We start from the raw sequence: 11,130 nt of genomic DNA on the forward strand, positions 1-11,130 counted from the left end.
TCCAATATCTCCCAGCCACCCCCAACACCGCCCTCCCCCTTCATCCACCCCCACCCCCTCTCTGGGGCAGCCGGACTGGAGACCAGCAACAAGATTGCTGCTGCTGCCTTTGTGGGGTAAGTCTCCAAATAGTGCACAGACACAGAGCCACAGCCCCACACACACCTTTTTACTGCAATTTTTTGACAGGTTCCATATTTGCCCTGTTCAGGACAATGTTGGTCAGATTATATGGGGAAGGTGGGTGTGGTGGGTTTAGGGTACACCCCTCTGTAGAACTCCAGGGAAAGTGTGGAGAGAGAGAGGGGGTGGGAGGTCAGTCATTTGGAGACGGTGCCTGTTTAATCACTGTAAACAAAACACGCGATTACTGTTAGAAACATTACATCAAAGACATGTTTCCATCGAGACCCGATATTCAGATAATCGAGGTTCCTCTGTATTGTGTTCAGTTGTGGTTGCCTCATTATAGGAAGGATGTGGAAGCTTTGGAGAGGGTGCAAAGGAAAATTACCAGAATCCTGCCTGGACTGGAGGGCATGTCTTATGAAGAAAGCTTGAGGGAACTGGGGCTTTTCTCATTGGACCGAAGAAGGATGAGAGGTGTCTTGCCAGGGTATTGAGAGGCATAGATAGAGTGGATTATCAAAGAGTTTTTCCCGTGGCTAAAATGGCTATCATAGGGGGCATAATTTTAAAGTGTTTGGAGGAAGGTTTAGTGGAGATTTCAGAGGAAGATTCTTTACATAGAGAATGGTGGATGCATGGAATGCACTGCCAGCAATGGTCATAGAGTCAGATACACGAAGGACGTTTAAGTGAGTCTTGGATAGGCACATGGAAGATAGTACAATGGAAGGGTATGTAGGTTAGTCTGATCTTAGAGTAGGATTAAAGGTTGGCACAACATCGAGGGCTGAAAGGCCTGTACTGTGCTATACAGTTCTATGTTCTATGTTTTGAGAGAGCATCACAAAAGTTGCATGTCATACTCCTCATATCTTTATAACTTATTCTGACATGATAAATGGAGTCCAGTTACACTTCAGTACATGACCAAACAAATATCGTGACCAAATGCTCTTTGTGCAATCCATGATTATTTCTAAAACACTTTCATTTTAACCTGTTGTTGCTGTGATCTATTGCCCACAGTTAACAGGTGGGGCTTTACCTTTCATTCATATTAAAATGCATATGTAAAACTCGTTGTATAGAAATAACTAGTCTAAGTCTGTCTGTGAAGATAATTGTTATTATTTGGACTCCCTATTTACCAATTAAACACTGCATTATTAATTTAATATTAACCTATGACAAACATGTTATTCTAAATAATTCAGTTTGTGTTCGGGAGTGCCAGGATAAAATCCTAGGGAATTCCACTGCATTTTTTTTTTCCCTGGACAGAGCATTTTCTATTTAGCACAACCTGAAAGCAATTTCATTTTTTCTTGGACCCCTCTCCCAGTTGCATTCTGCTTCTCATAGATAATGAAACAAGTATGTTGTGCACTGCAAATAAAACTAGTTGCCAGAAGGTAACTGCAGGCTGTTCAGAGCTTTTCTCAATTAAGATTTTTAAAATTAATTTATGCAATTTCAATATTTCAGTAGAAAGTGAAAAGCCAAATGTTGAAAGGTCAAATGATATGATGTAAATCTACTATATTTGCTATTAGTCTGTGTTATCAAATATTCCAGCGTCACACATGGTAAATGGCAATTAATGTTATTGCATGGTTTAGATCGGGCGTTTGACATATTTTACGTTGAAATTGATACACATTGGAGCAATTTGTTTGATATGTTTACAACTATCCTACCAAAGTTATTTATCTTCTATACACTGTAGTGTGTCTGGAGGAGAATTGTTTGATTTTCTGGCTGAGAAAGAGTCCTTGACAGAAGAGGAGGCCACTGAATTTCTCAAACAGATTCTCAATGGCGTTTACTATCTACATTCCAAGTGCATTGCCCATTTTGACCTCAAGGTAAAATTTACATCTGAAGTTGATGAACTTTTGATATAGCTTTTTAATATGGAACAAGTGAACAGTATTAATTTTACACAATGTTTATGACAAACTGTGTGGTCAGGCTGGCATTGCAAAGAGTCATTTGCATTCTTTTATTGAGATACAATATGTTAGATAAGTAAGGTATTTATTTTAGATTCTCAATTGATTAAAGGTTGGCAGAAAAATCAACCAATTGTAAAATTGTAAATATTTTGTGAAGTCTAATTTTCTGTACTTTATATTTCAAAACATTATAGAAGTATGGGTCAAGTGCTGGCAAATGGGACGAGATCAAGTTAGGATATCTGGTCAGCATAGAGTGATAGAGATGCACAGCATGGAAACAGACCCTTCAGTCCAACTTGTCCATGCTGACCAGATATCCCAAACCAATCTAGTCCCACCTGCCAGCACCCAGCCCATTTCCCTCCAAACCCTTCCTTTTCATATATCCATCCAGATGCCTTTGAAATGTTGGAATTGTTCTAGCCTCCACCACTTCCTCTGGCAGCTCATTCCATCCACGGTGGCACAGTGGTTAGCACTGCTGCCTCACAGCGCCGGAGACCCAGGTTCAATTCCCGCCTCAGGTGACTGACTGTGTGGAGTTTGCACGTTCTCCTCGTGTCTGCGTGGGTTACCTCCGGGTGCTCTGGTTTCCTCCCACAGTCCAAAGATGTGCAGGTTAGGTGAATTGGCCATGCTAAATTGCCTGTAGTGTTAGGTAAGGGGTAAATGTAGGGGTATGGGGGGTTGCGCTTCGGCGGGTCGGTGTGGACTTGTTGGGCCGAAGGGCCTGTTTCCACACTGTAATGTAATGTAATCTAATCTAATCTAATCCTCTGAGTGAAAATGTTGCCCCTTAGGTCTCTTTTATATCTTTCCCCTCCCACTCTAAACCTATGTCCTCTAGTTCTGGACTCCCGGACCCCAGAGAAAAGACTTTGTCTATTTGTCCTATCCATATCCCTTGTGATTTTATAAACTTCTATAAGGTCACCCCTCAGCCTCCAACACTCCAGGGAAAAGTCCCAGCCTATTCAACCTCTTCCAATAGCTCGAATCCTCCAACCCTGGCAACGTGCTTGTAAATCTTTTCTGAACCCTTTCAAGTTTAACAACACCTTTCCGATAGGAAGGAGAACAGAATTACACGCAGTATTCCAGAAGTGGCCTAACCAATGTCCTGTACAGCCGCAACATGGCCTCCCAACTCCTGTACTCAATACTCTGACCAATAAAGGAAATCATACCAAACGCCGCCTTCACTATCCTATCTACCTGCAATTCCACTTTCACGGGTCTATGAACCTGCATTCCAAAGTCTCTGTTCAAAAACGCTCCCCAGGACTTTACCATTAAGTGTAAAAGTCCTGCTAAGATTTGCTTTCCCAAAATGCAGCATTTTGTATTTATCCAAATTAAACTCCGTCTGCAACTTGTCAGCCCATTGGCCTATCTGATCTACATCCTGTTGTAATCTGTGGTAACCTTCTTCGCTGTCCACTACACCTCCAATTTTGGTGTCATCTGCAAACTTACTAACTGTACCTCCTATGCTCACATCCAAATCGTTTATGTAAATGACAAAAAGTAGTGGACCCTGCACCAATCCTTGTGGCACTCCACTGGTCACAGGCCTCCAGTCTGAAAAACAACCCTCCACCACAACACTCTGTCTTTTACCTTTGAGCCAGTTCTGTATCCACATGGCTATCTCTCCCTGTATTCCATGAAATCTAACCTTGCTAACTAGTCTCCCATGGGGAACCTTGTTGAATGCCTTACTGAAGTCCATATAGATCACATCTATGACTCTGCCCTCATCAGTCCTTTATGTTACTTTTTCAAAAAAAAAGCTCAAGTTTGTGAGACATGATTTCCCACACACAAAGCCATGTTGACTATCCCTAATCAGTCCTTGCCTATCCAAATGGATGAGTTGGACCAAAGGGTCTGTTTCTGTGTTGTACATCTCTGTGACTATGACTCTATAAGTAAATGGTTCATGGTTTTGTTAAAGTTGGTCTTTTGATTTACACCTCTGTGTAGGGCACAGTAGTTTCATGTCACCTACTCTAGGTTGATATTTTCACACCAGCAAATGATGTGCAGGGAACCAGGGTGTACCTGAAAAATCTCATTTTGTAATTTCCCAATTAATCCCTACTTTACTTATTTACAATAAGAAGACAGATTTGTCATCAATTCCAATCTTTGGTTTTAAAGTTTATTATTTAGGAATGAGCTCAGTAGCGTTGTAGGAATGCATTAAAGTTGCATTTAAAGACCTCAAAGAAGCAAAGCTCGTGAATTCCAAATAAAGCAGAAAATATCTTTGAATATCAAAATCTTTTACTTTAACATTTTTCGCTATAGTCTTCAGAAAATACTTTCCACACATGAGGGAGAAGCTCCACAGAATAAATGTTTAATTCGTTGTATTAAGTGGATGAATATCAGCAGAACCTTTTTACTATGGATAATTTTCTCCAGTCTGTCACAAGTATCAGAAACAGTTGAATTTTAATCTAGCCATCTACCCATTAGTCCCATGTTCCAGGCTCTTGTCCATTAATAATGTACTTTAACATGAAGGAATATAGTGCTTGAAATAATTCTTAGACAACTATGGTAAGATTTCTATGTATTCACCTCAGATCTGGGTTTCAATCCAGCTCAGACTAATGGGATGGAAGTCACGTCATTTCATTAATGTAATCAAAGTAGAATAAGTTTGTGACAGTCTTAACATATTTTTTACTAGCTTAACTCGCAGGATAAATCTGCTCATTATTTAGAATTCAGTCTTCTGAAAACCAGCCTTTAACATAGGAATTCTTTTTTTTAAGAGTAAAGGTGCACTGGTGAAGCAATGCATTCTGTTCAATATGTTTGATTGAGGGAGTATAGCACAAGTTTTTCTCTGCATCTGTCAGTGGCCAAGGAGTGCCAGTTTAATAATGCATATTTCAAAACAGAAAAAGGAGAATCAATATTTGTTTTCTAGAGAAGTGATATACTTAGTCGTTTGTTCACCATAATAATCTGTGTCTGTGTTTACTACTTATAAGGAATAAGTATTAAACATATTTGACTGCTCTGTTCCCATATTCCTTTACCTGCATCCATCTATCCAGTCTAATCTAGACATTGCATCCAAGGCAGAAATAATGCCAATTTTGAAAGTGGATTCTACAAACTGACCATTTACATTGTAAAAGATATTCTCCTGCTCTTTACTTTAAATCACTCGGCCATAATCTTGTATTTATAACCCTTAGTTCTCAATCCCTATAATAATTATATCTGTCTGCTTTATGAGTGGGGGAAATAATACATTTCCTCAAATCTGTGGCAGCATGTAGATAAACTGAAACTCCTCCTCTGGTGAAAGAATTAAGAAAAAGAAGGAAATCAGGAAGCACTTCTTCCACAAAGTACAGTGAAAATCTGGAACAGTATTCTGAAAGGTCATGACTGCTAAGTCAAATTAAATGTTCAAGATTGTAATTGATAGTTTTAGCAGGCAGAGATATCCAGGAATACTAAACAAAGATCAATAAACGTAGTTGTTACATTTAACATCCATTGGATATCAGAACAAATAGGCCTTTCTGCCCTTTGAACCTATTCCCATTCTTAAGTTCATATAATCGCTGGCACAGAAGGAGAACAAAGATACTTAATTACAGGAGTTTCGAACTTTAACATTTGTGAAGTGGTCGAGTACTATGTGAAGAGATATTTCATGACTAAATATACAGAAATATGTAAACTAGGGTTGCCATCCCTGTATTATATTAGTTAGTGCATCTGGAATTGTCAAATTAATATTTCTGTTCAAAATGATTCCATTTTACATTTTACAGTCAAACATATCATAGTTGGTCGTGGTAACTGACCATTCAGTGTTGTTTCCATTGGATGGTTTTAATTGAGACAGAGAGAAAAGAGTTTTGTTTATTTTTATTGGATCTTTGCAACAATATTTAATTCTAATGAGTTTTATATTCTTTTTAAATCCCATGTAAGGTCAACGCATTTTTTTACATGAATCGTTCCATCCTCCTATTTCACCATTTTGTAGAATTAAATTGGTTTATTGCATTAACCGATGAGAACGTGAAATGATTAGCTGCTCACATTTGATAATAGTAACCTGTTCAAGCCTCTTGCCAGTTTTGTTCATGGACTATTTTGCTCTGTAACTACCTTCATTATTCACCATGCAACTAACATAAAACATTTCCAAGTTGCAAAACCCAAAAACAAATCTGACTTGAACATGTTATGGCAAAATGAAATTCAGCTGCCGTTTGCCAACCCACAAGAACTTCAGACTACATAAAACTGTGTTGCTATAAATGGTTCAAATTCGGGGTTGGGTGGATGTACTGTTTGAAGAAAGATCAACCAATGCAGGAGTAGAAGTAGATTATTCAGCCTATCAAGTCTGTACTACCATTCAATGAGATCATGGCTGATCAGTGATCCTCACTTCCACTTTCCTGCCTTTTCATCTTGACCTTGATTCCTTTGCTAATTAAAAATGTGTTGGATCTTAGCCTTGGATATGTATAATAACGCAGCCTTGACAACCTTCTGTAGTAAAGAATTCCACAGATTGATTACCCTCTGAGAGAAGAACTTGTTCCTTATCTCAGCTCTCACTGGGTGTCCCCTTTCTCTGAGATAATGTCCTGAGGTCCTCGACTCTCTGACTACGAATTGCAACCTTTCCTCATCTGGATCAGTGGTGCTGGAAGAGCACAGCAATTCAGGCAGCATCCGAGGACAGGCAAAATCGACGTTTCGGGCAAAAGCCCCTCGGCTTTTGCCCGAAACGTCGATTTTGCCTGTCCTCGGATGCTGCCTGAATTGCTGTGCTCTTCCAGCACCACTGATCCAGAATCTGGTTTCCAGCATCTGCAGTCATTGTTTTTAACCTTTCCTCATCTACCTTGTCAAGCTCCATAAGAATCTTGTATGTTTTGATTAGGTCATTTCTCATTCTTCTAAATCCCCAATGAGTTAAAGCCCTACCTACAATAACTTTAGAATACCACCTTCAATGTCCTTTATTCACCCCAGACTCCAGACCCTGTCATGACATGAGCTGCTTTTGGCACAATCAACCCATTTTCACTTATTTATGGTCACCATTATCAGCTTTTCTTTCTTCATGGTATATTATCACCATCCTTCTGTTTGTCTAACTGCCATTGCCTTTTCCTGGGCACCATTTCCATCTGTCTGCTCACTCCTCTCTCTCTCTCTCTTTTTCTCTCTCTCTCTCTCTTGCTGCGCTTTTCCAGCAACACATTTGTAAGCTCTGATCTCCAGCAACTGCAGTCCTCACTTTCTCCTAGTTGCTTAAGCTGTCTGTTTCCCTCTGCAGGCTCTTTTATATCATCCTCACCACTTGCCTTCCCATCTAGCCTTGTGTCTTCTGCAAACTTGGCTATACTACATACACTTTTAGCATCCAAGTCACTAATATATATTGTAAATAACTGTGACTCCAACATTAATCCCAGTGGCATGAAACTGCCAACAGTGCAGAGATGTAAAGACTGCCTGGTATTCCTAACCCTAAATCCTCACACCTACTTTCTGTGCAAGCAAAACATTTCATTAAACTTTCCTTATCTAAAAGAACCCATTCCATTACCCCAACACCTACCTTCACCTTTAAAATTTGACACTTGTTTCCACTTCAACCTGCAACTCAAAACCTGGTCCTTTTTATATTAAAATAAGTAAATATAAAGTTTACTTAAAATAACTAAAATGTCAAAGAAATACTACTTGGCTTCATTATATTTACTCATTTTATATGTGAGCCAGTCAAAACTTGGCTGTATTTTGGGCAGTTTTGTAAAACTTTAACTCCATTTGTCTGATGTTTTTCTAAGTTGTACTTTGTAGATTGTTCAGTTTCACGAAGTTTATTTCATGTATCAATCAATTTGTGATATTTTAGCTGATAACATCAGAAAACTGAGCCCAATGTAGAAAAGTGCAGGTGCAAGATTGGCAGGTGATTGAGCAATGGTCACTGTTCTGTGTGTTTTTAGGTTATGTTGCTGGAGAATTGAACTTGTGCATTATTAGACTGATGTGTGTTTAAAAGGATATTGTGCAGATTTGTTTGTGTATTTTGAACTGCAGCCAAATCAACTAAACCAATAAGGAACAGTGGCTCTGGAAATGTTTGGTTTTCCATTAATCACATGATACATTGTCATCAAACATCAAGGAAGTATCAATGAGTGTTTCACCATTTCTGTTTTGGACTCTACAAATTGCTGAGGGAAGAACGAAGTGGTTAGTTTAACCATTCAAGAATTAAATTTATTTGGCTATCTTTAATCTGCATGATATCTTTCATGGTATCATTGCTGCATAGTAAATCATTTCAGGAAAGAATAGTTCAGATTTTTTTTTAGAAGTATGCTGTTATTGATTTTGAATTGACCAAAATCTTGGCAAAAATACATCCTTATTGCAACAGTTATGAATTTGTACCATCCAGGAAATGTGCAGTAATAATCTAAAGGACTAAAGTGTGGCAGTCAAAACTGCATGCAATATTTCAAATGCAGCTGAGCTAAAGTTCTGTATAGCTGCAGCATGACTTGCCAATTTTTATACTCTGTGCCCTGACCAATGAAGGCAGACATGCCATATATCTTCTTGATCAGTTTATCCACTTATGTTGCCATTTTCAGGAAACTGTGAACCTGTATGCCTTGATTTATCTGTATGCTTCTAAGGGAACTGGTGTTTCCTACATACTTCCCTCCTGAATTAGACTTTCCAAAATGCGTCACCTCGCATTTGTTCGGATTAAACTCCAGATATTTCTCTGCCCAAGTCTCCAGCCTGTCCATATATGGATTGTATCCTCTGACAATCTTCCACAATATCTCACAATATCTTCCCCAAATTTTTGTTGTCTAAAAAGTTGCTAATTGGACCAGTTGCATTCTCCTTGAAATCCTATATATATGTATTACAAACAACAGAGATTCCAGCAATGATCCTTGCAGAACATCACAGGCCACAGATCTCCAGTCAGAAAAAACCCATCCACGGCTACTCTCTGTCTTCTATGTCAGTGATCAGACAACAAGAAAACTAACTCTCCCTAGGGGAGGACTGCCAAGCCAAACTGTGCTTTCACCTGCAATGACTGAAACACTTAACTAAACATGGGATAAATTTGGACCTCCAAAATATTGATTGGATCAGTATAATCTGTAACAATGCATCATTTGGTAAAATATAGTACAGGAACAAATAACTTGATGAAGAGTGATAATCGGACAAAAATCAATCTTTTTCTTTCAAATCTTTGTTAACCCAACACAGTTACTCGGGTGGCTCTTCAGCCATTTAAATCTGTTCTGCCATTTAATCATGGTTAATGTATTTGATCTATACCATGTGCATTTACATGGTTTTTTTAAGCATTTTGTGTGTTGTCTCCTTTAAATCTTTTTGATAGAGCTTTGGGGTCTTCCATGGAATACATGAAAATTGGCAAATTAAACCGTAAAATGCTTTACATGCATATAAATCTTTGACAAAGAATATTTCTCAACTGTAGGAGAAATGCTCACTTTAATCCTTTAGATTATTATTGCACATTTCTTGAGAGGTATTAATTCATAACTGCTGCAATAAGGATATATTTTCTCCCATGATACAAGCTCTGTAACAATTCAAAACCTATAACAGCTTCCTTTTCTTTTGCTTTTACTACACAGCGATCATGTCATGAAATTTTCAATAGAGCAGATTAAAGATGGTTAAGCTAGCCACAGAAGGATGTAGAGGCTCTCGTAAGGGTAAAGAACATGTTTACCGGGATATTGCCTGGTTTGGAGGGTATTGGTATGAGGAGAAATTGGACAAACTTGGTTTGTTTTCACTTGAATGTTGGAGGCTGGGTTGGGGGTGACCGGTTTGAGACACATTGATAGTTGGAGTCTTTTTCCCAGGGTAGAAATATCAGTTACTAGGGAACATAGGTTTGAGATAAAAAGAAAATTTAAAAGAGGTATGAGGCAATTTCTTTTTACATGGAGGGTGATAAGTGCCTGGAATACACAGACAGAGGAGTGGTAGAAGGAGATACAATTGCAACATTTAAAAGACATCTTGTCAGATACATGAATAGGCAGGGCATAGGGGGGTACTGATCATATAGAGGCAAAAGGTTTTTAAGTTTAGAAAGGCATCATTGAATCATAGTCATAGAGTCGTAGAGATGTACAGCATGGAAACAGACCCTTCGGTCCAACTTGTCCATGCCAACCAGATATCCCAACCCAATCTCGTTCCACCTGCCAACACCCGGCTTGTATCCCTCCAAACCCTTCCTATTCTTATATCCATCCAGATGCCTTTTAAATGTTGGAATTGTACTAGCCTCCACCACTTCCTCTGGCAGCTCATTCCATACACGCACCACCCTTTGCGTGAAAAAGTTGCCCCTTAGGTCTCTTTTATATCTTTCCCCTCTCATCCTAAACCTATGCCCTCTAGTTCCTTACACCCCCACACCAGGGAAGAGACTTTGTCTATTTACCCTATTCATGTCTCTCATGATTTTACAAAACTCTATAAGGTCACCCCTCAGCCTCCGACGCTCTAGGGGAAAACAGCCCCAGCCTGTTCAACCTCTCCCTATAGCTCAAATCCTCCAACCCTGGCAACATCCTTGTAAATCTTTTCTGAACCCTTTCAAGTTTCACAACATCCTTCCAATAGGAAGGAGACCAGAATTGCATGCAATATTCCAAAAGTGGCCTAATCGATGTTCTGTACAGCCGCAACATAACCTCCCAACTCCTGTACTCAATACTCTGGCCAAGAAAGGAAAGCATACCAAACGCCACCTTCACTATCCTATTTCCCTGTGATTCCATTTTCAAGGAACTATGACCCTTCACTCTAAGATCTCTTTGTTCAGCAACACTCACCAGGGCCTTACCATTAGGGTGGCACAGTGGTTAGCACTGCTGCCTCACAGCGCCAGAGACCCGGGTTCAATTCCCAACTCAGGCGACTCTCTGTGTGGAGTTTGCACATTCTCCCC

General features: G+C 39.3%; 1 protein-coding gene across 3 annotated transcripts in view; it reads left to right on the plus strand.

Annotated features, from left to right (window-relative positions):
- The window catches only part of dapk1 (death-associated protein kinase 1), a 268,605-nt gene that overhangs the window by 126,480 nt on the left and 130,995 nt on the right, over positions 1-11,130 (plus strand). For all 3 annotated transcript variants that reach the window (XM_043713274.1, XM_043713282.1, XM_043713294.1), the window contains exon 4: positions 1,856-1,994. In XM_043713274.1, coding sequence (XP_043569209.1) covers positions 1,856-1,994 — 139 coding nt within the window. The remainder of the gene's footprint in view (positions 1-1,855; positions 1,995-11,130) is intronic.

This window comes from Chiloscyllium plagiosum, chromosome 2 (assembly GCF_004010195.1).
Source record: "Chiloscyllium plagiosum isolate BGI_BamShark_2017 chromosome 2, ASM401019v2, whole genome shotgun sequence".
NCBI lineage: Eukaryota > Metazoa > Chordata > Chondrichthyes > Orectolobiformes > Hemiscylliidae > Chiloscyllium > Chiloscyllium plagiosum.